Source organism: Delphinus delphis, chromosome 6, assembly GCF_949987515.2.
Source record: "Delphinus delphis chromosome 6, mDelDel1.2, whole genome shotgun sequence".
Taxonomy (NCBI): domain Eukaryota; kingdom Metazoa; phylum Chordata; class Mammalia; order Artiodactyla; family Delphinidae; genus Delphinus; species Delphinus delphis.
In genome coordinates, this window is record NC_082688.1 from 4,571,732 (window position 1) to 4,598,429 (window position 26,698).

The following is a 26,698-nucleotide window of genomic DNA, read 5'->3' on the forward strand; positions in this document are numbered from 1 at the left end:
ATTGATGAGAAAGCTTTTGACTTTCAAAACTTTTTACACGTTTTTATATTGCAAAAAAAAAAAAAGTTGTGGCTCTGTAATGCCAGCTTCTTGTCCATCCTTTGCTTCTCAGGTGTGAGAAGGCACTAACTGGGTGAAAAGGTGGTGTGTGCGAATTTGCCCACTCACATAGCAGCAGGCGGAGGCCTGGAAGAGAACAAGGGCAAGTCAGGAGCAGCTGGTTGCAGGGAGTTGGGAGAGGCGGCGAGTGCCAGCAGCCAGAGCGGCCGTGAGCTGGGCAGCAGTTGGCCGAATGGCACGAGCTTGCTCCTGTTTTCTAAGGGGACTGCTTGGGGACACATCTGCTCTCTCTACTTCCCAGGGAGCCTCACAGCAAACCCTTATTAACTGGGTGTGACTGCTCGTTGCACCCTGAAAAGGCTGAGCTGGGCCTTTTCCCCTTGTCTAGAGCAATGCTCCACATAACAATAATAGTAACACGGGCCAATGTGTATATAGGACTCATTGGGAACTAGGTGTTATTCTAATTCATTTAATTCAAACTATGCAACCACCCTATGCGGTAGGTACTATTATCTCTATTTTACAGATGAGGAAAGGGGAGGAAGGGGAGGCAGTAGAGCCCGATCATCCTCCCACTTTGTAGGGACCTTATGCGAGAAGGTGATTCAGAGTCCAGATTCCCACTGTACTCTGTCATTTAGTTCAAATCTCCCCTAGCCGTCCCCTGCTAGTTCTGTATTCATGTATTCATTTATTTTAAAAAATACTTCGATACAAGGGTTTGTTAAAAAAAAAAAGCAAAAAGGAAATAAAAATAAAATTAAAAATCCTTACTGAGAACATGCCAAGTTCTGGAGAAGCCATGGAGTGTAGTGGTTACAGAGCAGGGACTTTGGGGCCAGGCTGTCCAGATTCCAAGCCTGACCCTGCCACTTACTGGGCTCCATGACCTTGGGCAGGCCACTTACCACCTGTGGCTCAATTTCCTCATCTGTAAAATACAGATAATAGTACCTACCTCATAGGATGGTTGTATAGTTTGATTGAATTAAATGAATTAGAATAACACGTAGTCAGTTCACAATGAGTCCTATATACACATTGGCTCGTGTCGTTATTACTGTTATGCGGAGCGTTGTTCTAGACAAGGGGACCTAGCAATGAAGACTGAGGAGCTCTGTGGTGCTCTTAGCTGCTCTTACGGAGCGTGCGTTCTAGGCAGATCTTGACCCTCTAAAAGCAGAGAACATTTCTTTTTACATCCATCCGTGTCTAGCACTGTGCTCTGCATCTGTCAGGCCATCCCATTCCCAGCAAACATTATGGAACATCCTGTAGAGCCCTCTGCTAGGCCTGTGGGGCTTGTCAAATGGTACGAGACCGTCTGGCAAAGACAGATACACACAAAACCATTCTCTAGTGGCCAGCCCTGTAAAAGGGGCTTCGGAAAGACTTCTGGACTGGCTTGAGCTGGCTTCAGCTCTTCTCAGCTGCTACCTGCCAGGTGCTTAAGGGGAAAGGCGGTGTATTGATTTGTGTAACAAAAGGAAGCATGGGCTGTGGCACCAGTTGCCTACTATCCCTTCTCTGGTCCAAAAGGAGGCTGCTTCTCACCTCTGGATGGATGTGGCTGGTGATAGACGTGTTGTCACTGTTCCTTCCTGGACATTCCCAGCTGCCTCCCGCTGTCCCCATTTTGTACGCGTGACTTCTTCTTTACAGCACAATTTGGGGTTTGCGTAGGGCTGCCAAGCATCATAGAAGTAAGTAACTTGCACATCAGAGCAGCCCTTTTTGTGTCAGGGGCTCAGCTCTCTTATGGTCCTGCCAAACTCTGTGCACTCCCCTCACCCAGATCCACCCAGAAACAGGCCTGTTTTTCTTCACTGGTCCATCTCCTCTAAGGTTTTTTCATCAGAGGCAAGGCCTTCCAGTTATTGGCTTAGTCACCTCTCACACTCAGTCTAATTGTTAATGGCTCAGCAGCCTCAGCTGAGTAATAATAATCATAGTTAACATTTCTCGAGTGTGTATTTTGTGCCAGCCACTTTGCTCAGTGCCTTCATGTACTTAATTCTCACTAACTCCAAGAAGCTGACTGTGGTTTTGCTCCGTGAAACCCCAGATCGTTTCTAGGGTCATCAAGTGGTATCGAGTAGCAGTATTATCTCCAGTAATAGAAGAGAATTGAGGCTCTGGAAAGTTGAACAACTCCCCCAAGCTCACGGGTGGTTAAGTAGAGGGCTCATGGTTTATATCCACATAGTTGACTACATACCTACACTCTTAATTAGATTAAGATCAGTAGAAGTCGTACCTCAGTCCTGTTGATCAGTAGAAATTTCACACTGACCTGTTGTTCATTTTAAACCGAAAACATACCCGTTTTATCCTGTGCAGACATTCACAGTCAGAACTTAAACCAACAAAAAAACCTTCAACAGTCCGATAAGGAAGGAAACAAGTACAGTCGGCTCTTTGTATCCGTGGGTTCCGCATCCTCGGGTTCAACCAACTGCAGAGCGAAAATATTTGGGAAGAGAATTCCAGAAAGCTCCAAAAAGCAAGAGTTGAATTTGCCACTCACTGGCAGCTATGCACATAGCATCTACATTGTTTTTATTTACATGGCATTTACATTGTATTAGGTATTATAAGTAATCTAGAGACGGCTTAAAGTATACGGGAGGATGTGTGTGGGTTATATGCAAATACTGCACCATTTATATAAGGGACTTGAGCATCTGCGGAGTTTGGTATCCACGGCAGGTTCTGGAACCAGTCCCCCGTGGATACCTAGGGAAGACTGTACTCTGGGAGTCTGGAGAGAGACTTTGATCTTCCAGTGCTGAATACTTTGTTAGCTGCCTGAGAAATACTCTGTAACTTGCTTGTTTAATGCATCAGGGTTGAGCCAGGTTTCTGGGCATTTAGGTGGTTCGTAGCTTTAAGAACCGCTCTCCACGGTGTACTAGAAGGGGCTTCCCAGCTGGTCCTCTGGGCCGCCTGTAGTGGTGAGCGCTTGCAGCGTCTCCCTAGGCCCCGTACAGTTGTCCTGGGTGAGGCATCACCAGCGTGACGGATCCTTTTCCTCATTTGTACAAGAGGAACCAAGTCGGGACTCCTTCTCCGCACACCGAACTCATTCAGAACAGCGGGGATGGGGGCGTACTTTTTCCTTTTTCCCATTACACTTGCCAGTTTATTATCTGACATGTTTAGGATGACAGTATTTGATTAAAAGGTGATATACTCTTAATCAGTTTTGTGAAGATTCGGTCATTCTGGGCATTGTTGGAAGAGGCGAATTTTGGGGCATAGTCACTTCTGATAATCACGAGACCAGCTCTGTCTGTTCCCCGGGCGCTGGGCCCTGTGCTTACATCTTCTGCACGTACCGTATCACTTAATTTCTATGACTGCCCTTCCGTTTCTTCATCTGTAAAAGGAGGCTGCGTACCTCTCTCCCTGGGGTGGTTGTGAGATAAGGAAAAGGCACTTTTGAAGTCTGCCTTAGGGCGTGTGCTCCGTCAACAGGAGAACAGCTTTGTCCTTGCGAGAGAAATCTGGTTGTTTTTTTTTTTCCCATATTGGGCTGGTGGAGAAACAGGCTCAGAGGGAAGAGGAAACACCCAGAAATGCCCAGAATAACTCGTACTTGAGCTGAGGTTTGAACTCGGGGCTGTCTGACTACAAAGCTCGTCCTCCTGGTACCCAGGGGACCACACTGCCTCTGGAGTTGCAGCCTTTGCTGCCAAAGCACGAAGGAAAGCACTTGCCTCCTTGGACTTACTGCCCCCAAGCCACCAGGCTTTATTCCTCCTATTCCCGAAGGGAAAAGGCAGTTGTTAAAAATGATCAATAAGAAGAGTGTCTTCCTGAACGTTTTCTTCTATTTCCTGATTCCTGCTCTCACAGGCCTCTGACCTGAGCTGCTGGCCTTTTGCTTCCACTCCTGTTATTTTCAGCTTGTCTGACTGACATCATAGTTACGTATCTTTTAAAGTCAGAAAAGTCAGTGATCGTATGGCTGTTTCCCATCCTTCTTCCTTCTGAGTTTTCTCTGTGCTGCCTTTCCCTCTTCCCCGCCTCCTTGCTTCATTTCCTGAGTAAGCAAGGGCTGGGGCTGAGGCTGGTCAGATCCCTGATTTGGAGCCAGTTGGCTCCCAGCTGACGATGTTTATGATGTTTATGGAAGGAAGAAGAAGAAGCCGATGGGGGCTGCTTTTGATGGTAATGAAAATGATGCTTAAAGCAGAGCTCCGCATTTCATGACATTAGAAGAAGGGAGAGTTAAACTGTCCAACTAAATCTAAACTGACTGACGATGAGCACATAGGAATCATTTTTACTACCCATAAAAGAAGTTTGTAATAATCTAATCATAATTTTAAATTGGTCAGATTGGTAATTTTTTAAAAATCATGTTTACTGGTTTCTCGACTGAAATCTTTTCAGTGATAAGTCAGCAAATGACTAATGCTTAGAATTCAGTGTCTAGAATTGAGGTATGGAAGTGTCCGGTGGTTGTCATTTTACTCATTTCTCAGTTGAAAAACCTCTGGTTTCTTTGGGAGGAAGAGAAAGAAAGAAATATCCAGGGACACACCTATTATATGGGAATATTCAGTTCTTCCTCCAGGCCTCACCTATGAATGTTTGGGAGGAATAACAAAGTAGTGTGTGTCAACAAACATTTGTTACTCGCTAGACCTCTAGCATTGCACTAGATTTCAGCTAACAGCCAAGCATCAGACATCACAAAGAGCCCTTTCCCTTCTTTAACTGCCTTAAGTAGAGACTTCTGGTGACTGATAAAATGTTTGCGTTTCAAAAATATATTTAAATTTCACCAATGCAAGTTTAGACTGCATTTTCATAGAGAAATACAACATCATAGAATTTCAGTGTTAGAAGGCACCTTAGACATCATTCTAGCCTTCCATTTTAGACTTTGGATCCAGGCCCTAGGTATGCAATAGAAAACTAGTATTTGGCATTTCTGGTGGAAATATAAAGCTAATTCTGGGGCGTGTCATTCTTCCCTGCTACTTCTGTCTTTGGTCAGTGATAGAGAAAGGTCAAGGACACATTTTGTTTTTGTTGGATATAGTATAGTGTGTAAATGGGTAATGATTCTGGGGTGGTTCAGGCTTAGTTGGAGACAAGGACATGGTGGCCCATCTGGCATGGACTGCTTCCTCTAATACGAATGCAGGTGAGCAGGATTGCCCCCGTGTTGTCCCTCTTCAGAGGACGTGCGCTCGTTGTCGCCATCGTTTACTAGCCTGTTAGAACGCTCTCATTAGTGAATCGTCAGGTTCTGCCTTGATCCTGTTTGCATATCCTGCCTTCACCTTCTTCAGTGGCCCGGTGGCCCCCCAACATGTTTTTTATGACCCTGTGCATTGCTCTCCAGGACCACGCAGGGCAAACAGGTTGAAAGCCTGGTATGAAAGGCAGGGTGGTTAACAGGAGATGGGGCAACACCAGTTTTTGTGTACCCTTGTCTGTCTGTTAGGGTCTCTTTTTCGCTTTCTTTTGTCTGCTTTCTCTCTGCCTTTACAAATAGTCCCTACGATGGCCGTTTCCTCCGTTTTTAGCCACATTCACAGTTTGCTTTTTGTTGGATCTGTTTAGATATATGAGTGATATAACTGTTCCAGCTGATTGACATCCTTGAAGTATGACAACATGCATGCAGCTGTAGTGTAAACAGGGGCAGTTGTGGAGAAAGGCCTGTTAATAAAGGTGTGAGTTTTGGAACTCTCCAGAGGAACAATTCTAAACAACTCTAAACATTGCAGATATTTAAGAAAGAAGAAGACTGCTATCCATGCTCTCTATTTACTTCTTTGACAGTTTTGAAGTTTGGACATTTGAGGACTCATATGTAGGAAAAAAGAAACCCAAATGGCGTTTAGCATGGAAATGATGCCACAGTTGAGCAGAAGCACAGCCCTGACTTGGTGTCCTGCTTTCATGGTAATTGAAAGGCCTGAAATCCAGCTTCCCAGTAGAGAACAAATAGGTAAATAAATTGGACGCTTCCTTATGGTTTATTGATGCTGTTTTGCCCAAGTAAAAAAAAAACCAATATACCCATAAAAGCTCAAATCTAAGGTTGTTTTTTCTTTCTTTCTTTTTCATATTGGCTATATGAAAGAAGCAGTAGGAGATAAAATGAGAAAAGAACCTAATATCATTATCCGATACTTAGATAAAAACCTGAGCAAAACAATTAGATTTATGGTATTTTTCTGTAGTTGTTTTCCTTGGCACAGATAATACCAGGCAACCTTGCTTCTTTCTTTCCTTAGAATTATGTTCCAAAGAAGAAGCAGAGCTTTATTGTAATACATGGTTCTTTCTCATTAGCTGGAAACAAAACACATTTTAATAATGAGGGGCAAAGGTTTTTGCAACTCGAAGTGGTGACGAAGTGTTCCTAGTTTTGTACAAATAATGGTTTTAGTTGAAAGCTTAATGGTTTAGGAGAAATATGACTGTATGAAAATCTCACCTTAGCGTCCCCCACCCTCCCAGCGCCACATACACACACGGCAGCTTCATGGCGTGTGGCTTGATCCAGGTGTTTGTGGCATGAACTGATCCCGGTGTCAGATGTCCCTAGACTGGGGCCGTGAGCTTGGCGTGCACTCTTGCGTCTTGGGAAGATTGTCAGCACACTTATGCCAACCAGCTCTGGTTGTTATGGTCAGTGATGTGCAGGGGAAGTGGTCCCACGTGGATAGTGCCCTTGCCTCTTACTACCATGATGTATGACACAAATTCTCAAAGATAATCCCTCAGTAAAAACAGATAATAGACATGTGGATTCTCCTGGACAATAAGGTAATTTATGAAAACCCATGAAGCACCAGCACGGTTGCCCCATCAAGGCTGCTAGGAAGGTCAGATGTGTTACTGCTGAGTCTAGAATTTACGTTTTCTGACAATATTGAGGTTTCTATGGTTTCTTGGTTTCTTTTCACCAAAGTTTTTGATGCCGGATGATACTAAAACCTTAAAATGGTAGCATTTAGAACTTCCCCAAACTCCCCACCTTAGACATGACTGGAGTCAGTAGGAGGGAAAAACATGTGACGTCTCAGCGCCTGCAAGAGGTCAGAGCGAACAGAGCAGACAAGAGCCAGGGAACGCCAGTGACGCTCTGCGCCCGCTCCCTTAGCGCTAGTTTCCGCCTGCCCGAGAAGAAGACCTGTGTGTCATTGCCGAAGCAGAGGTGACACACGCCAGGTCCTCTGGTTAGAAAGATGCAGCACACTTAAAACCACAGGAAGAAGATACGTAAGGTGGACCTTGAATGGCCTTTTTCCCTCTTGTGATATGTGTGACCTCTTTAAGGTCAGAGTCTCCTCTCCCGTAAAGTGGGGGTGGGGTGGGGGGAGGGGAGGCTTCACTAAGACTCCTCTCTGACATGAGAATTCTATGATTTGAAGTAATCCGAGTGCAGTCCCCATGGATGCCTTTTCCTGAACTCAAGCCTGCGGAGAGGTTCAGACATGCCCGCTTTTTTAGCAATTAGAGTAAGAGGGAGAAAGGATTCCTTCAGGGCTCTGTCACAACAGTGAGCACCTGCAAAGCTGTGTGTTTGCTTTTGTAAGAGACCAGCCTTAAGAGGACTGTCTGATGGAGTCATTCTGTTCTCCAGATTGGCTCCAGTGACAGGCCAGGCCAGGGCAGTTTCACCAATCTGCCAGTCCACTTAGGAGCTGACAAATTCATTAGCATCACCTGTACGTCATGCGCTACCCTGCAGGTTGCAGAGAATGCAGGCTAATCAATAACAAGGCTGTGTCCTCCAGATGTGTCTCCCTCGTGGCCAGCTTCACTCCTGGACCAAGAAAGAACACCAGGCTACTTTACCTGCTGCCAAATCCCGGTGACAGAGAGGAGCTCTGCTGGGAGAAGGGAGCTGCCCGAGGGGGACTGGAGGAGGCCCAGGGGCTCCCCAGCCTTCATCTCTTCTTCCCCTCCTGTGGCCCTGCTCTAAGCCAGCCAGAATTTATTATGACTTACTTCTAGCTCATTCTTCATCCAAAGGGTTTAGTTACTGGAAGTACCGATGTGTCTTCCTAGTGTTCTTAGAAACGTATGTGTAATTCTGTGTAAAGTGATTTTTAGAAATAAAGTGAAATGCCTTAAGGTTTGGAGGAGTCTTGCTGTCGTTGTTGTTGAGCTTGCCCCCACCCTTAAAGAAGCCTTTGATGAGTCTTTGAAAACAAAACAATGGTTTTCAGAGTAGGAAGAATCGAACCTTCATTGATCTGGCTTATAAATTTTGAGATTTTTGAATGTCAGTTTTCTTAAAGTGGGATTCAGGCCATATGGCATGGGTAGGATAGTGTTGCTTATGAATAGATGCTGTACCATGGTCCCCTGGGAGGTTCTAGGAACCACTACAGCTTTTAAGTACTAGGCCTAATTGAACACCACTGGCTTAATTAGTATATTGAATGTAATCAGTATGATGAACTTCCTTCTATTTTCTTCTCAAACTTCTGTCCATTGCAGAACACGTCCTTTATCTATCTGGAGCAGGTAGAGCATTCAGAACAACATGGAGGACGTGAAACAAGTTGGAGAACTAAGCAGGGGGATCATTGCTCATCTGATTTTCTGAACCCGAGATTTAAGTCGGAAACTTTGCATTTGAGTCCTATTTTTAAAAATAATTTCCTTTCATGTCATCTCCTTCCAGTACATTTTGTTACTTGTGATTTGAAGCATATTAAAGCTAATTGGATTTGGACTTTTTGAAAAGCAGTACAGACTTAGGCTATCCAGAGGAAAAGGGTTTGCTGTTGTATGAAATTGTAGGGACATTACTTCAACACTTTGTGGTGAAGTCAAATACCCATGTAACTTCTTTAGAAACCTAGAGGAATCAAACCTTAGAGCTAGGTGGATCCTTGGAGAAAACATAACGCATGTTTTGCAGAGAGGGGAGTGAGATGTGTAAGACCGCACAGCTCTTGTTAGTAGCAGAGCTCAGTAGCACATTTTCAAAGAGAATGCTTGTTACAGAGGCTCTTAGTCTGTACACTAGAGTTTACCAGGACCCTACCTGGTAACATTCAACACTTGTGCATGTTTAATATTACTAAAACAGCATTACTTTAAGAAATAGGCAGTAAATCAAGGTTTTCCTAATTCAAAATGGTGTTTCCCTCAGATCATTATGAGTTGCTGAAAATATCTCAGGCCTAGAGCTAATTAGTAGACGTAATTGATTAGAAAGGGCTTTAGGTTGAGAACTGACAGAAGAATCCGAGGTTAGTCATAGAAAATAGAAGTTTGACATTAATAGATAGCAAAATAGGAACTGAGAGAAATGTTCTCAAAATCCAGAGAACATGGAAATAGCTGCTACTGCGGAGTAGCCACTTACCAGTAAATGAAGAGCCCCCTCACCGCAGCTGACCACACGAACACTCCCATTCCCCACAGCTGTGAGATGTGGAAGTTAAAAGAATGGACGGCTTTATTTCTCTCCCCCTTTCATTTTATTCTTGCTGATTAATGGAGAAATGATCTTGGATAGAAAAATCACATTATAACTTTGATAAGTTAGTTGCCTTTTGAAATAGAGTTGCTCCCAAGCCACATATGTTTATTGAAATATATATTTTATAGAAAATATTACAGAGCCTGTAACTGAAAACTTATGGCAGTATTTTGGGGAGTGATATGTTCTTAATGTTAATTTGTAGATTAGCTCTGAACTCCCTTCTCCTGTTCTAGAACCATTGTCTGAGTGAACATTTTCCAAGAGTCTTTTCAAATCTAAACTGTGTTTCATGGAATGGAGTATTTAGTGCTTAAATAATGTATAAATCCAGTTGGACAGGAGCTGCCTGTCAGTTTTATTAACTTTGACCTTTTCTCCCATTATAAAGATGGTTCGGTAAATATTTAATGGGCTCCTTATAGATCTTGACAGTCGGAGCTGTGATCCTGGAAACCGAGAAGCGTATATATGGTGAACAAATGTTGCTTAATCACTGTGAGTCAGCTTTCAAAGGCAGGTTTCGTTTTGGGGGAAGAAAAGTCCTTCCATCTTCCTGTGCTCTTAGGGGTGTGGTGTACATTAAGAGCATCCAAGATGGTAGAAGTTTCAAAGGAACCCTTTGAAAGACAGCAGCTAGCATGCGTTTCTGCTGTTTTGGGTTGGTTTGTTTGGGCAGATGACGCCAGGTGGGCAGAATCACCGTGCTGCTCTGCGTAGTTAGCAGGACTCGTCCACTCAAAAGAGTCAGCAGGGCTGGAGTGGCGGAGCTTGCGTGGACCCCAGTAAGATACACAGAAGAAGGAGAGCCAAAAGGAGAGACGATTCCTCGAGCCAGGAGGGGCCCCCTGCCAAGCTGTCTTTCCCTTTAATTCCGTAAAGCTCCATGCATTTGCACGCATTGCAGATTCTGGTGGGCAAGATCGAAACCCAAGTAGCTGACATTTTGAAACATCGTCTTTCAAACTCGTACTGTCCCTTGCTTCCATCGATTTCCCATTTAAGAAATCTGTCGCAGAAAAACAAATTTGAGCAAAATTCATTGGTCTGCGATGAGTTGTTAGAGCCAAATTATGCCCCCCCTTTCCGCCCCGAGAAGAGCTCCGTTCTTATTATCAATGTGATGTATCTTTGTCTTGTATTGTGCAGCCATAGGGCTCCCACAGCAAATCGACCAAGGAAATCAAGAACCTGTTAAAAAGCAATATGGGTGCTCCAAACACAGACACTTCAGTGTTACTGGGTCACTGGATAGCTTCATTTTTATAGCCACTTTCAAGAAGCAGATCATTTCAATTGGTTTTGTTTTCTTCCACTCTGTATTTGTGTGCAGCCCAGTGGCTTTAGGTGAGGCCATTTATTTTTCAGAAGGTTATTACCCTTTGCATCCAGGGCCCGGCCCCTTTTGTATGGTGGTCACCAGTTTCATTACCATGAGCTGTAATGTAGCTGACTCTGCAAAGGAAATCTATGCCTTGGAAGAGCATTTTGAAAAGAAATTGATTCAGAGCTTCAGAATGAATTACTATTTGTATATTAGTTGATTCTAAATAAATGTTTGAAAGACCTTGCTTAATGTGAGAAGGGGAGGAAGAAACATACTGATGTTATAAATGGTCTCAGTCCGAATTCTTAGCTTGGCATTTTCACATCTGAATGTTTTATTTACATCTGTTGAAAATTGGGATACCTTTCAAGGATAATTTTATTATGGAGATGAATGACAGCTCTTAAGATCTAAAATACGAAGTATGGGATTTAAAGAAGGAAGATGGGAGTCACGGTCACATGTCAAATTGGATATAAGCTTCATTTGGCAATGAGTGAGAGTGATGAGTTGTATTTTAAATGGAAAGATCCTTATGATCGGAGTTGGGGGCGAGGGAGATTGACTGCATTGGGGCACAAGGGAACTTTCTGCAGTGATGGAGATTTTCTGTATCTTGATTGGGGTGGCAGTGTCCCAGGTATACGTTGTCAGAACATCACACTGTACGCCTAAAATGTGTGCATTTTATTTTATGTAAATTATAACTCAATAAAGAAGATTTTTTGAAAAGTCCTTGTTTGTTTCAGAATCAGGCAGTATTATTTCTCTTTTCCAATAGAGAAATCAAAGTCTAGAAAAGTAAGATGATCTGTCCTAAGTAACCTCGAAGCTCAGCAGTTTGTCGTGAACAAAGCAAAGGATGCTGGCTGTCAGCCCATTTAAAGTCTCCTGCTTCCTTACCCCAGTTGTGTTGTTCCAGTTGCGTGCCCATGGAGTGGGATTAACTTCTCCAACCATTTCTGTTCAGTGAACCTATATCCATTTGTATACGTTATCGTAAGATATATTCACGTGTTTATTCTTGTGATTGATACTTGTATCTTAACCCCGGGAAACAGCAGCCCAGCGGTATGTTTGAATCTGTTTATGATAAGCCTGTTGTGCTCCTGGTTTACTGCAGTGGACCATGAGTTATATGCTTTTTATTATAAGCAAGACATGACGGCAGCAGGAGTTCCCAGAACTAATCTGTCTTTAAGGAAGCCCACTGGCTCCTCTTGTAAAAAAATGACATAAGCTTTAAAACCATTTACATAACGCATATATGAATAGCGGTGAAAAATAAAGTAAAAAAGTATCCCAATTCTACTATTTAGAAATACGCTGCTAACATTTTAGAGAACATGTTTCTAAGCGTCTCTCTGTTTACAGTGTAACCTGTTTGGTTTTTTTTTAATTCAACAAAATGGTGTTTTAAAGTTCTCTATGTATTTTACCCAATTTCCCAGTTACTGTTGGGCATTTAGATTGTTTCCAGTTCTTTATCATTTTGTAATGCCACGATGAACACCTTATTCATGTTTCTTTTCCTATTTGTCTGATTATCTCCTTATAAATACATTCCTTGAAGCAAAATGTTAGCAGCTGTATTTGAAGTTATTAAAAATGTTCTGAGCCGGTAAGATGTATCAGGTCTTGATAGTGTAATGCCCCTTGTCTAGCTTTTACCAAATGTTATCTTTCTTCCCCTTTTGTTTGGTTTTTCTCTGCAGTTGCAGTACCATGCAGGTTTGGCATCTGGCCTTTTGAATCAACAGTCGTTGAAACGTTCTGCTAACCAGATGGGAGTATCTGCTAAACGTAGACCAAAGGCTCAACCCACGACTCTTGTCTTACCGCCTCAGTGAGTGATGGGTTTGAAAAACGTACTTTTGTCCTGGGGGAAGTCTGCTCTGTGCTTGTTTTTAGCTAATGGAAACTTGTTTTTGCAAAGTCATTTCTTTCTTTTAAAAAGGTATCTGTTAAGATTAGAAACCAAACATGTAGGTAATCTATTTTGCATAGGTCTTAAAAGAAGCAGTTATAATGCACTTCATAGTTTACGTGGTTTGTGTGTGACTCTAGGACTTCAGGATACCTCAGAGCTTATTCTTTGTTTCCTTGTCACATTCCCAGAGTTGGCAGAGCATAAGGGCAGTTCTCCTTATCTTACAAATGACACAGCCGAGGAGCACATTTTGATAAGCTGCAGGCCATCCAGGGAATCTGGTAGAGCTGGGATTAGAATCAGTGCTAGGCCCACTGATTCTTTTTTAAAATAGTAATATATGTGCTCTTCCTTTTCCCAACAGGAGAGATAGCAGACACTGTAAAGTGTACAGGTCACTGGTGGTTCACATGTGTATACCTCCGTGTAGCTCCACCCAGATCAAGCCACGTGGCCACCGCTTCCAGAACCCCCACGAGGGTTCTTCTCGTGTTCCCAGTGCCGCCTCCCTCCCCAAGTTTAACAGCTATTCTGACTTCCTTGAACAATTGATTTTACCTGTTCTTGAAATTCATATAAATGGAATCACACAATATGTAATCTTTTATATCAACTGTCTTCACTCAACACAATATCCGTTAGATTCATCCAGGTTGCTTGTTCTTTTTTGTTGCTGTGTAGTATTCCTTCGAGTATGCCACAATTATTCTACCCGTTGGGTTGTTCTTTACTAGAAGCCCCAGTAGATGAAGGCCAAGGCTCAGTCAGTGATGTGGAGTCAGAAATTGAAGCACACCAGTCTTTGCCAGTAGCTTTTCTATCCACATGAACACTCCCCTGAAAGGGGCACTACTCCCCAAAGCTCGACTTGGTCTTTAAACACATTGCCCAGCCCAACCCGCCCTCCTGTTGTACCCTCTTTTGCTTACATCCTCAGTTACAAACTACATTTTAAAATTCCAGTCCAGAGGAGTGTTTGCAGGGGAGATTCGGTTGTTTGCCTTTACACAGGATCTCATTTATTTTCTGTTTGGTTAGCAACTATTTATTATGCCTGCTCTCTGCCACGCACTGCCCTAGGCTCTGGGGATACAATCATGAGCAAGACAGACGTGGTCCCATCTTCCTGAAGCTTTTGGTTTAACTGGGGTAAAAGACAAAAAACAAGTACCCCTAAACAAATTAATAAATTACTACAACGATTTCTGGTTATGATTAGTACTTAGGAAGGGAACACATAGGGTGGTAAGGAGGGGTCAGAGAAGGCCTCTCCAAGGAGATGCCATGAGGGGGAGACCCGGAGAACGAGGAGGAGAAGGGCCATTCGGGAGCTGGGAGATTGCAGGGGTTGGCTCTGGGGATCTTTGCTCTCACCAGTGGACACCCATAGCCCACCATTCCTATGACTTTCAGGTTTTCTTCACAGTTAACGTTTGCTTCCAGGACGGGATGAACATAACCAGCCAGCCTCCAACAAGTTATTTTTTGTCTGCTGCAGGCACAGGTGCTATCCTTTCCAGAGAATACAGGGACAGTTTCTTTGAGTGATGCAGGATAGAGAGAGTTTTCACCATTTGGCAGGAAGCTTCTTCTGTCTCATGCTTCTCATGTGTTGATTTGGTGGTTCTGCACATCTCAACTTTCGGCTCTCAAAAGTCTAACGGGCCCTTATAACTTGTCATCTTCTCTGCTTGGATTGCCTACTGAGGCAAGATGCTTGGCGAGAAGTGAAAGACTTTCTAATGGTCCCGCAAGGCTGGAGCCAAAAGTGTTTGTTGCTAACTCTCTCTTGACAAAAGTCAATTCTTAGTCCATCTGTTCACCATTTGTTAATTTGCATTGGCTTGAAACCTGTTTACAGGTGACATGCTATTATGAGGACACTTAGAAACTATTTTAAGCACCAAGGCAATCAACAGACTCTGTTCGCATGCCAAAAGAAAAGAAAAGAAAAGAAAACAACTGGTGTTCACAACTGTCATTATAAATTTATAATAAATCACTTACAATACTTAGTTTCAAAGAGAAAAGTGGTTACTGCGTCCTAAGAATACAACGTTGAAATGATTTCCTTTACTTAGTAGACTCTTTCCTGTGAAAATTGACTGCTGCCTTTTCACATCATTGAGCTTTGTGGACTCACATTATCCTGGAATCCCTTTGTAAAGTGACTGTCCAGTAGGCAGGATCTACAGCTAAAGGACATTCTGTTCACTTTTATTGAGCACCTACTATGTGCCACTTATAGTGTTAGATGTCCAGAGACACCAGCAATTCATAGCTGCTGGCCTAATTGGATCATATATATATTTTTTAGACTAAAAAATAGGACACTAGTAATATATACATATTGTACATTTTGAAAAGACCAAAGGTATTAAAAAAGGAAAGAAAAAATAATAATACCATCACCCTGAGAAAGTTATTATTAAAGTTTTGATGGATATTGTTCTAGATTTTTTTCTATGCGTATGTAATATATAATTTTTAAAAACAAAAAACAACCTTCAGGAAGAATTGTAATATTGTTCTGTATCACATCCCAACGTTTGTTGAATGTAGTTCTTAGATTTTAAGGTAGTATAATTTGACCTGTGGAATACTTAAATTTGCTTGTTAATCAGCCATGTTGTGGTTTTATCTGTAGGACACGACTCATTACAGAATTTTTATTGTAAGTATGATATGACCATAAACTATCTTTGTCATTATGGAAATCCCTTGAAACTCCCTTATAAAACAACACCCGAATCCTCCAGGGTTGCTACAGTAGTCATCTATTGCTACGTAAAAAGTTGCCCCCAAACTTAGTGGTTTAATAACGGTAAACATAATCGCCCATATTTTCTGTGGATCCTACCTGGGAATGGCTTGGCTGCATGGTTCTGGCTCAGAGCCTCTCGTAACATTGCAGTCAGATGGCAGCCAGGACCACAGTCATCTGCAAGTTGGACCAGGGTTCAAAGGTCACTTCCAAGGTGGCTCACTGACATGGCAGGTAAGTTGGTGCCAGCTGTCGATGGAAGACCTCAGTCCCCTCCACGTGGGCCTGTCCACAGGGTGCCTGAGTGTCCTCTGGACTTACGGGTGACTTCTTCCAGAGCAAGCCATCTAGAAGAAGGCGAGCCAGGCAGAGCCTATCCTTTTTATGGCCTCGCCTCAGAGGTATGTGGCATCCATTCCACCCTGTAGTGTGTTAGAAATGATTCACTACGTCTGACTGACATTCAAGGTCGGCGGTGGGGGGGGGGGGAAGAGCCTCTCCCTTGTGAAGGAAGGAGTGTCAGAATTTGCAGACATGTTTCAGGGAATTCCCTGGCGGTCCAGTAGTTAGGACGCGGCGCTTTCACTGCAGGGGCCCGGGTTCAATCCCCGGTCGGGGAAGGAAGATCTTGTAAGCCGCGGGGCGCAGCCAAAAAATTTAGAAAATTTAAAAGTAAAAAAGAATTTGCAGACGTATTTTAAAAGCACCCCAGTTGCCAATGAGGAGAGCCATTACACAGAGGGAAGAGTGGCGGAGCCTGTGAGCCCCATTGACTTATTTATTCAGCAAATATTTACTCGGGGCCTATAGGTGGTTGGTTCTGTGCTCCGTGCTGGGGATTTGGAGATGAATAAGATAGAATTTCAGCTTTCAGGACACTCTGAGTAGAAGTAGAGGAACAAACAAGTAGCAGGGAGTCATAGTCAAGTGTGCCGAGTCCTAAGGAAGTGGTCCTAACGTGCCCGAGAAGGCCACAGGCAGGATGCTGAGAGAGACCCACTCAGGGAGGCCCAGCCAAACTTCACCCGATTTCTCCACTGCCAGCTGTGAAGGACGGAGGCTTTCCTTCATGGAGAGCTGGATGCTTTCTTGCATAGACCTTACAGGATTCTAAGGAAAGGGTTTATTTCTTTTTTTTTCTTTTTTCTGTGTTATATTCTCCAATGACCTTTTTCTTTTCTTTTTTAACATCTTTATTGGAGTATAATTGCTTTACAATGTTGTGGTAGTTTCTGCTGTATAACAAAGTGAATCAACTATATGCATACGTATATCCCCATATCCCCTCCCTCTTACGTCTCCCTCCCACCCTCCCTATCCCACCCCTCTAGGTGGTCGCAAAGCATGGAGCTGATCTCCCTGTGCTATGCGGCTGCTTCCCACTAGCTGTCTCTTTTACACGTGGTAGTGTATATATGGCCATGCCACTCTCTCACTTCGTCCCAGCTCACCAGGAAAGGGTTTATTTCTAAACAGTGGAGGAGGCCGGTGAAGGACCGGTGGCTGGGCCCCTCGCTCGCCCACCCCTGGAACTCTGTGCGTCTGTTAGTGTGGTGGCAGTTGAGTTTCTGCATTGGCTTGTGTCAGCAGTTGGGTGGCACGGAAGCTACTGCCACAAAACCACTGTCTCTGCCTGAGTGCGCCGAGACCACAGGCGTGGCAAGAACACAGGAGAGTTGTACCACACATTAATGTGTTTGTTTTTTAAGTGCGGTTGGCTTTAATAGCAGTAGTCTTTGAAAACTCAGATTCTCCCCGAGTTCCCAGAGGATTAGTGATTTGTGGGATTAATGATTCGTATCTTTCTCCCCCTCCAAAGAAGCTTGTAAGGAGACAAAGATGTTGTTCATGATGAAAGGTCTTTGATCCGTATTAGCGTTCAGAGGGCACTGGTGAAGCGACCTCACTTCCGTGATTCCCGAGCGTTCATATTAAGTCTTTTGCAGACGGACACTATCGTTTTCATAAAGGAGCCGTGTCCCCTGTTGCAGGGTAAACATTGTCAGCCTTTGACCTTTGTAGGATTGGGATCAGCCTGGGAAGTGGCTGTCGTACTTGATCGATCTGTGAGTTGCATCCTGAGATCGCTGTGTACTTACTTTATGTCAGCTGGAGCCACGTTTATCTGTGCCCTCTTAGATAGCAGTCTCAGCTCTATGCTGTATCGTTTAGTGTGCTTTTGTGGCAACGTGGGATGTTGGTTTTAATCAGTATGGCCAAGCTGACTGGCCTGTGACTCCTGTTCAGCACCTTGGCCTGAGGAAATGCCGGCTTTCAGTGGCAGCAGGTGAAAGACTCTTCTGTGTTCTTATTTTCCGCACACACAGATCTCATTTAGGTTTCAGGAAAGAAAACATAAATTGTTTTACAGAAAGGTTAGTTGTAAAAGTATTACCTGCCTCCCCCCCAACCCCCTGCCCCGGAAGTTGTCAGGCCAGGCAGTTTCTTTTGTATCACGTTATGGTCTGTGAAGAGGTCCTGCCTACGAAATTAAGGGCCTTTCGTAGGCTGCCTTCTCGCTAGTCACCGGGGACGCGCCGTCCCCGCTCACGGCCAAGAGCGGCCCTTCTGCTTGTCCACTAGGCCCAGTCCCCTCTCACCTGCTCCGAGCCATTTCTCCGTGGGTCTCCTGTTTCTGTCCTGCTCCATCAGTGTTCCCCTTCTCCTGGCCCACTCCTGGTAGAATGCAGACATGCTTGTTCCACAACCAACTCCTGGGAGAACACCCGACTCATAATCCCCTCCCCCTTCCAGTTCCCCGCTCCCCTCTCTCCTCTTTACCGCAGACCTCCCTGAAGGAGTTGACTATACATGTGTCCCGTTTCTCAAGCACCCCAGGCAACAACTGCCCCGATTTCTATCCCCGTTCCCTAAACAGTCATGCCGCACGGAATACTTTCCTCCTGGTTTCTTTTGCTCGATGTGGTGTTTTGGAGATTCATTCATGGTGTGTGTGTCAGTGCCTCGTTCCATTTTATTGCTGAAAAGGATTCCTTGGTGTTCTTCCGAGCCTGCCAGTGGCATTTCCTCACCATTGGGCATCTGCTTCAATATTGTCTAATACCTTCGAGAGTGTGGGGAGTCTTCACTTCATGCTCCTGTTCTTGGATGACCTACTTCAGGTTTGAGTAACAGCAACACACAGAAACTGTGTGCAGGGACAAGTGTTGCTGGAGAGAAAGGCCGCCCATTCAGGAGGTAACAGGGATAATGACACCACACGCACACCTAGGGGGCCCGTGTTTGAACAACAGATTGCCTTCAGTACGGTGGCCACTGATCTGGTTCTGGGAGTTTAACTGAAAGAGGCTCATTTTCTGCCACTGCCTTGCACGCTAATTCCCAAGAAGATCATCGACTTGAAATTACACATGGTGCTTATACAGATGATTGGATTCTCTCCAAAATGTGTGGTAAATGCAAGCTTCTGTTCTCGAAAGGCAGAGGCTTCTGTTGTCTTTTGCTTAACGTGAAACCTACAGGAATCACGGAGAGCAAAGCGGTGACATGAATCCGTCCTTGGCGATAGTGATGAACGAGGGGGCTCCACTTACCGTGGTCACTGACGTTTAAACTGAGAAAGGCAAATATTTGCCAGGATGAAGCGCACTAAACCCGGAGTCTCTTCCTGTAGCTTCCTGGCTGTTACATCATTATCTCTTCTGTTGTTGATTTTCCAGACCTTTTTTACTAGTTTTTTTCCTCAGCCACACAGAGATGAAACTCCAAGTTTCTGTATTTAATAGCTGTGCTCTTACAGAAACCTTGATAGAGATGTCGTTTGATAGTGGCTGTGAACCTGCTTCCTTGCAGGGACCTAATTTTCTTCTTGATCACTTGGGCTTTGTTTTGCCTCCCGAGGACCTTGATATTTGGTTGAGGGCAGAATTTGGTGGTATGTTGATAAGTTTATACTAAATTCTTCAACTTAGATGGTGGTAGGAGCCTTGAACAAGAATGTTTGGCATCTCTTTTTATTAGAGTTTAGTTTGTCTCTGAGCAAAGCGACAGTGAATACACCACGAATGAGAAGCAAACCGGTTCATTGCTGTGAGCTTTAGAAATACACAGCATCGCTTCCTGAATCCCCTTTTCCAGGGATGCTGATTTCCCAGGCTGACTCTGCGCTTGGGCTGGTGAGCAGAGCAAGTGTTCCCGAAAGGAAACAGAGACCTTTGCAGCTGTAAGTTTCCTCACATTCCGCAAAAAGTCATCAAAACTTGAGTAGAAATTCACTAAATCCTCCTTTCCCCTACTGGCAAGTATTAAGTAACAATATTCATTAAATACCACTGAGAGGCTGTGTAATAAAGAAATAATCCTAGGCCTTGGTGGCTATAATTCTCCAGAAGAGTTGAAATTGAGAATATAATTAAAGATTAAAACATTGTTTGCATTCTAGAACATGGAAGAATCTTCCTCTCCATTGCGGGACCATATTAATAAGGAAGAGATCAGTTACCAATAACCAACACTCCAGAAGCTCATTTATTAACATCAGTTATGTTTAAGCTGTCCGACTCAGTATTTCTTTTGCCTTTTTCCTATGAGACTGGAGCTGTGTCCCGGAATAGTGAGGGATACCAGTCTTATCAAAAAAAAAAAAATTTATCCAAACCTATTCAGCGTCCTGAGTTTGGAAAGGAGTGTTAATATGGTAGGGGTTACCTGTCCATGTCTCTTCAATCCTGTAATTCATTGTATCCCTCTGCTTCGTCAACAAAATAATTTTCAGCCTGTTAGTTTCAACCAGTTTTCCTTGTACAGGTTAAAAGGTTGGTAGGAACTGGTATGCCTAGCTGTTTTGAGGTTTTTATCATTGTGGCTGGGAAAAGGGTGAGAACTCGATAAAATGTTGTCAGACCATCTCGACGCTGTGACAGAAAGAAACCCTTGGTGGTCAGATGCCTGGTATTCTGAGCTCGTGCAGCCAGCCTGCACCCTTAACCTCAGCGTGGGAACAGGGAAGAGCCCAGGGCCTCACCCAATTGGATTGTAAAAGTTTAACTGCACAAGCATCATTTCATTTTCTTCCTCTGCTTTTTTGTTGCTGTTCACATTTGTTTTCCATTTGCCTTGAAATCGAATCAGAAGGCATTTGAGGCCAAGGGTGTGGTATAGTCTTCTTATGTATCCAGGCTCCACTGTTGCCTGTTCCTGGTCTTTAGAGTTTCCATTCAAGGGCCTGGAGAAGACGCAGTCAGTAATAGTTCTTGAAATGTCCTTTTTTATGTTTTTATTGCTTGTGTTATTGGCGGGTGGAGAAGGAAAGTGTCTTTCTCCGTCTGTGGCATTGACTGGGGAAGGGAAAATGTGGTTCAGTGACTGGGCAGATAGAAACCTTCAACTCTGAACTCCTGTACGGCTTTATTTTGGTAACCCTTCCACGGCATTTGCCACTGTCTGCCTTGTGTTTTGTTAAGCCTGGAAACTCCTTGGGGACCAGGGTTCCCTGTGTCCCTTTCCGGCCTGGCCTTGGCTCACATACTGACGGCTGAGTGAACCGGCCCTGGAGGCTAGTTCCCCTCTGTGCCGGCCCCCCCGCCCCCCCACCAAGCTGATGAGGCGAGAGTGTCTTTACAAGATGTGCTGGACGTGTGTTTGTACTGCTCATGCTTCTTGATAAGTTGGAAGCGTAAGCGTTGGGTGTGTAAAATGGCTGGGAGCCAGGTGCAGGAATGCCGCAGGTGAGCATTTGCAGTTGTGGGTCTGGCTCTGCTGAGTGAGGGTGGTAGGGTTGGATCTGCAGGCCGGGGCAGCAAGAGCAGGGCCGTAAAGGCAGACAGAGGCCTTGCAGCGGCGCCACAGGGAGCAGCAGGCCCGGGGCCCTGAGCAGGGGCTGGTGTGCGGAAGGTGGTGTGTTGGGAAGATGAATCAAGTAGCAGAATGCAGATAAACACGGTGGTCCTTCGTAGCTGTTTAAAAGATAATTGGTTCATGTTACTTATCTCTTACCCCCTCTATTTGGGCAGGAGAAAAATCTCTGGGAGAAATAAACGAGGAATCCCTCATAAATATTCATGTAAAAAGTCTGTCTGTGGAGAATAAACATAGGGACATTTTGTTTTAATGCTCTGTGTCGTTGTGCTCCATTAGCATATGTGTTGTGAAAGATCCTCTTCTCCCCTTGAGAGAAGCATATTTGGTTCAGCTAGTAGCTGCCTGCCGAAACCCATACTTTAGACGGACAGGAGAACCACTGTGCTCCCCTGCTTCCGCCAGAGGGTTTCCTTGCGTTCACCCGTTCTCAGAAGTGCTGGCCCGTGGCAGGAAGCCAGTAGCAAGTCCTGGATCCCGTCTCCTCATCTAGACCCTCCGTCTGGACCTCTGCTTCGTGCCGTCTGGTTTGCTGCTGTGTGTGCACATGTGCGTGCTCGTGTGCGTGTGCGTGCTCGCACGAGCGTGTTTATGTTTGTAGCGTTCACTCTGCACGCATTCGTCAAGCCCTCTCGACAGGCTAGGCGTATGCTTGATCAGGCTGGCAGTCTGAAGGTGTAGAAGTACTCCTGTCTGCAAACCAACGGAAAAGAGAATGAGTTCCCTTTGAAGCACGTGGGAGGTGCCCATAAGCCTTGGGGAAGCGGTGTGATGGACCCGACTTGCTTTAAGATACTCCAGCCTTCCACTTCTCAAAAGTGTTGGAGGATATGATAAAAAGAGTTGCTAATTGTTGAAACTGGATCATGAGAATGTAATACTGTCGATGAGATCATTATACTGTTTATCTACCTTGGAAAATATTTTTTACAATTTCACAACAAAATGGTTTTTTTGGAAATACGGGTCTGGAGCTTGGATTGTTGTTGAAGAAGTAGCGTTTCGGCAGTCAGCAGTATAGACGTGATGGGAGAGGTCTTGGGAGTGGGTAGACTCTGTCGGGGTGGTGGAGGGAGACCAGAGGAGGGCACGCAGAGGAAGCGCTGGCGAAGGACGCTGCCGCCCTGCCCAGCCTTGCCCCGCCGCCAGGTGGCACTTCAGCCCTTTATTGTCTGCTTCTGGTCCTGGCCTCGCTTCTCAGCTGATCTGTCCTATATTTATCTCAGACCCTCTGTGACGTGGACTAAAATTTAAGACTCCATGTCTCCCATAGATACTGCATCAAAGAGAAATTGCATAAAATAGAAAACTGTAATAAAGAAGCTGGCATTAAGCACCAACTCGAATGTGGCAGCCTGCGAAATCAGTTTAAAAGTTGTATTTCATTGCATCCTCTAATTGCATTTCTCCTTTACAAGGTGATTTTATCCGGGAAGACAGCTGTCTAGTGTGGTAATTACATCATTCCAGCCATTCCTGGGCAAAGGAAGAAAAGAAACGGGTGCTTGAGTAGTACACTCATCAGACAGAAGCTGGATCTTGTTTTAAAATCCCTTTTTGCATAACAAAGAGAGCTTCAGGGCTGTTAATATTTCACACTATGCCACTCCCAACCCACGCTGGTTTTAAGTGAAACTCTCTTTTTTTCATCTTTCTGTTCTTTCTTGGAATGGAAGGTAATTTTGGTGGTCTCTTCATGTGGCTCTCTTTCTTTCTCTGTCTGCCATGTGGGCCATTAGTAACCTGTGGATTTGGGCCCGGAAAGTCCCTATTTAGAGTTATAATAGGCAGGAAGCACCGAGCCAGTATCTCTGTTTATCTGTGCTGAAAACTGTTCTGTAAGCTTTAACAGGTACAGTGACCTCGGTAGTGTGGGAACAGGCCTGAGTTAGGAAGTGGCGTTGTCTCTTAGCTTGAGTCTTTTCGGGGAGAATGGGTTTTGATCTGGTGGTGCCGGTCGCTCTGACAGTCCTCATTCATGGCAGATACACAGGAATTTTTAATAATAATTTTAAAAACCCCTATTTTCAGCCCAGGTTATACTTATTTCTAGCTTCCTCAGACTTGAGGTCCATCTCTTCCCCGAGTTTGCTTCGTGTAAAGGAACCGGTCATTGTCATTCTGTCTGGAGGCAGTTCCTCAACCTAGATTAAGCTCTGAGCTCAAGGTCTGCTGGTTCTTAGGATGAGCTCTCAAGGTCAGTCCTCACCCTGGGACATTTATTTTTGGCTGCATCGGGTCTTCGTTGCTGTGCACGGACTTTCTCTAGTTGCGGTGAGCGGGGGCTCCTCTTCGTCGCGCTGTGCAAGCTTCTCATTGCCGTGGCTTCTGGTGGAGCGTGGGCTCTAGGCGCGCAGGCTTCAGTAGTTGTGGTGCATGGGTTTAGTTGCTCCACGGCATGTGGGATCTTCCCAGACCAGGGCTCGAATCTGTGTCCCCTGCATTGGCAGGCGGATTCGTAATCACTACGCCACCAGGGATGTCCCTCTGGGGACATTCTGACGGCTGGGTAGTAGTGGACTAGAACGGGCTCCCAAGTAAAGGGACCAACCAGCCGGATGTGGCGGCCCATCTCTTCTCCAGAGATGAGGGAGCCTTTAGAGCAGTGATTCCCAGCCCCGGCTGCATATTAGAATCATATAGGGAGCTTTTTGTGGGGAGAGGCCCAGTCATCCATATTCTTAAACAGCTCCCAGGGTGGTTCCTGTTTGCCCCTGAAATTCAGGACCCCTGCTCCAGGAGGGGTGCAAGGAACACTCCAGGGATGGAGGTATCTGGGAAAACACTTGTCAGCACGTCTATACGATGAGGGGAATAATTGTTGTGGGGAAAATTTGGTAGAGCCTGTTTGCTCAAGGCTACTGATGAGAACCTGCTGGGATTTAAAACTCAGAAAAAGGTGGATCCTAACTTGGTTGCTTCCTCATCAGCTCCCAGATGTATCCGGTGTCGTCAATACCTTATTTCCCTGACCAGCTTTATTTAGCTTTGTGACTCTTTGGTCCGCAGAATAAGACGGTCTGGTGATACTTTACTTTTTTTCCTTTCAATGTATTTTTATTTTATATTAGTGGTTCGTCCTTCTAGTTAAACTAGTATCACAACTAAGCATGTTGCATTGTCATTTTGGATGCTTTTAAATGTATTTATGTAAATCAGAAGTACACAATTTAGTTCATTGCTGATCTGATGTGTCTTATTTTTCTTCATAGCTTTTTTTAACAGCTTTATTGGGATGTACAAAAAATACAATAAATGGCACACGTATAATGTATATAGTTTTTGACATATCTGTGAAACCATCACCTTACTTATCATAATCAAGGTAATCAACACATCACCCCCCAGATTTCCTCATGCCCCTTTGTAAACTTGCTCACCCCATACCTTCGTCCCCGGACAACCACTGAGCTACTTTTAGTTGCTATAGATTAGTTTGCATTTTCTAGAAGTTTATATAAATGGAATCATACAGTATATATTCTTTTTTTCAATGTGACTTTTTTACTCAGCATAATTATTATGAGATTCATCTATAGTGTTGCACGTATCAGATCGTTTCTTTTTATTGCTGAATAGTATTCCATTGAACAGATATACCACAATTTGTTTATTCATTTATCTGTTGCTGGACACTTTCATTGTTTCCAGTTTTTGACTATTGCAAATAAAACCAGTATAAACGTTCAGGTACAAGTCTTTGTATGGACATATGCTTTCATTTTTGTTGGGTAAACAGGAGTACAATATCTAGGTCATATGGTAGGTGTGTGTTTAACTTTTTAAGAAATTGCTGAACTGTTTTCCAAAGTGATTGTAGCATTTTACATTCCTTCCAGCAGGGTGTGAGAGAGTTCCAGTTGCTCCACGGCCTCACTAACACTTGGTGTAGTCAGTGTTTTTAATGTTAGACATTCTAATAGGTATGTAGTGGTATCTCGTTGTGGGTTTTTTTTTTTTTTTTTTTTTGCGGTACGCGGGCCTCTCACCGTTGTGGCCTCTCCCGTTGCGGAGCACAGGCTCCGGACGCGCAGGCTCAGCGTCCGTGGCTCACGGGCCCAGCCGCTCCAAGGCATGTGGGATCCCCCCGGACCGGGGCACGAACCCGTGTCCCCTGTATCGGCAGGCGGACTGTCAACCACTGCGCCACCAGGGAAGCCCTTGTTGTGGTTTTAACGTGCATTTCCTCAATGAATAATGATGTTGAGCATCTTTTCATGTGCTTATTTACCATCTGTATATTTTCTTTGGGTGAAGTGCAAAAATTTGAGAAATGTAGGTTTCCTTTCCTTTATGGCTTTGAAAATGCCTTAATGTAGAGCCTGTCATAGATAAATTATTATATATTGGTGAGTATCTGTCAAGTACCTACTGTGTGCTCATTGTTCTACCAGTTGCTGTGAGGAATTCAGAGGAAATGGTCATCGGGGACTGGTGCACCTGGTGATCAAACACTGCAGGTTTTACTTGAGTGTGTCACGGTTTTTCTTCACCATGTCCATCTTCTTTCCTGTACTTGTGTCATGGCTGTGGGTCTGGAGTTGATTGGTGCTGGGGATAGGTTTTTAGTTTCATTTGTAGTGATTTTTCTGGTAGGGGTGCTGGTCTCTGAACCGCTGGAGTCTAGACTCTTTCTATTCTTTATCGGTTTTTAAAAAATTGATTAATTTATTTATTTTTGGCTACGTTGGGTCTTCGTCACTGCGTGTGGGCTTTCTCTAGCTGTGGCACGTGGGGGCTCCTTTTCGTTGTGGTGCGTGGGCTTGTCATTGTGGTGGCTTCTCCTGTTGTGGAGCACGGGCTCTAGGTGCATGGGCTCAGTAGTTTTGGCTCGCGGGCTCTAGGGTGCAGGCTCAGTAGTTGTGGCTCGCAGGCTCTAGAGCGCAGTCTCAGTAGTTGTGGTGCACGGACTCAGTTGCTCCGTGGCATGTGGGATCTTCCCGGACCAGGGCTCAAACCTGTGTCCCCTGCATTGGCAGGCAGATTCTTAACCACTGCGCCACCAGGGAAGCCCTATTCCTTACCTTTAATTGGTATTTATTTAGTCTGCTCTGCTTTTTATTAATTTTAAATTAAAATCTAATGTCCATAATGCTAGATGCTGGGTATTCAGTGATGAATAAACCTTCTTTTAAAGAACTTAAGAGTGCCCTGGGGAGACAAGTAAAGAGGCCATTAGGGTTCAAAAGAAGGATATGAAATCAACCCAAGGGAACCAGGAAGGCTCCTTGGAGGATGTGGACTCGGAAAAGTTGAAAATCCCTGTAAACGGACCTAAATATAATGTTGGTGGCTCATATTAGAGCAGCCAAAAACAGGCCCACT

At 44.5% G+C, this 26,698-nt stretch overlaps 1 protein-coding gene across 4 annotated transcripts in view; it reads left to right on the top strand.

Moving 5' to 3' along the window:
• MED27 (mediator complex subunit 27) overlaps positions 1–26,698 on the top strand; it is a 200,450-nt gene that overhangs the window by 51,427 nt on the left and 122,325 nt on the right. For all 4 annotated transcript variants that reach the window (XM_060013908.1, XM_060013910.1, XM_060013911.1 and 1 more), the window contains exon 3: positions 12,578–12,708. In XM_060013908.1, coding sequence (XP_059869891.1) covers positions 12,578–12,708 — 131 coding nt within the window. The remainder of the gene's footprint in view (positions 1–12,577; positions 12,709–26,698) is intronic.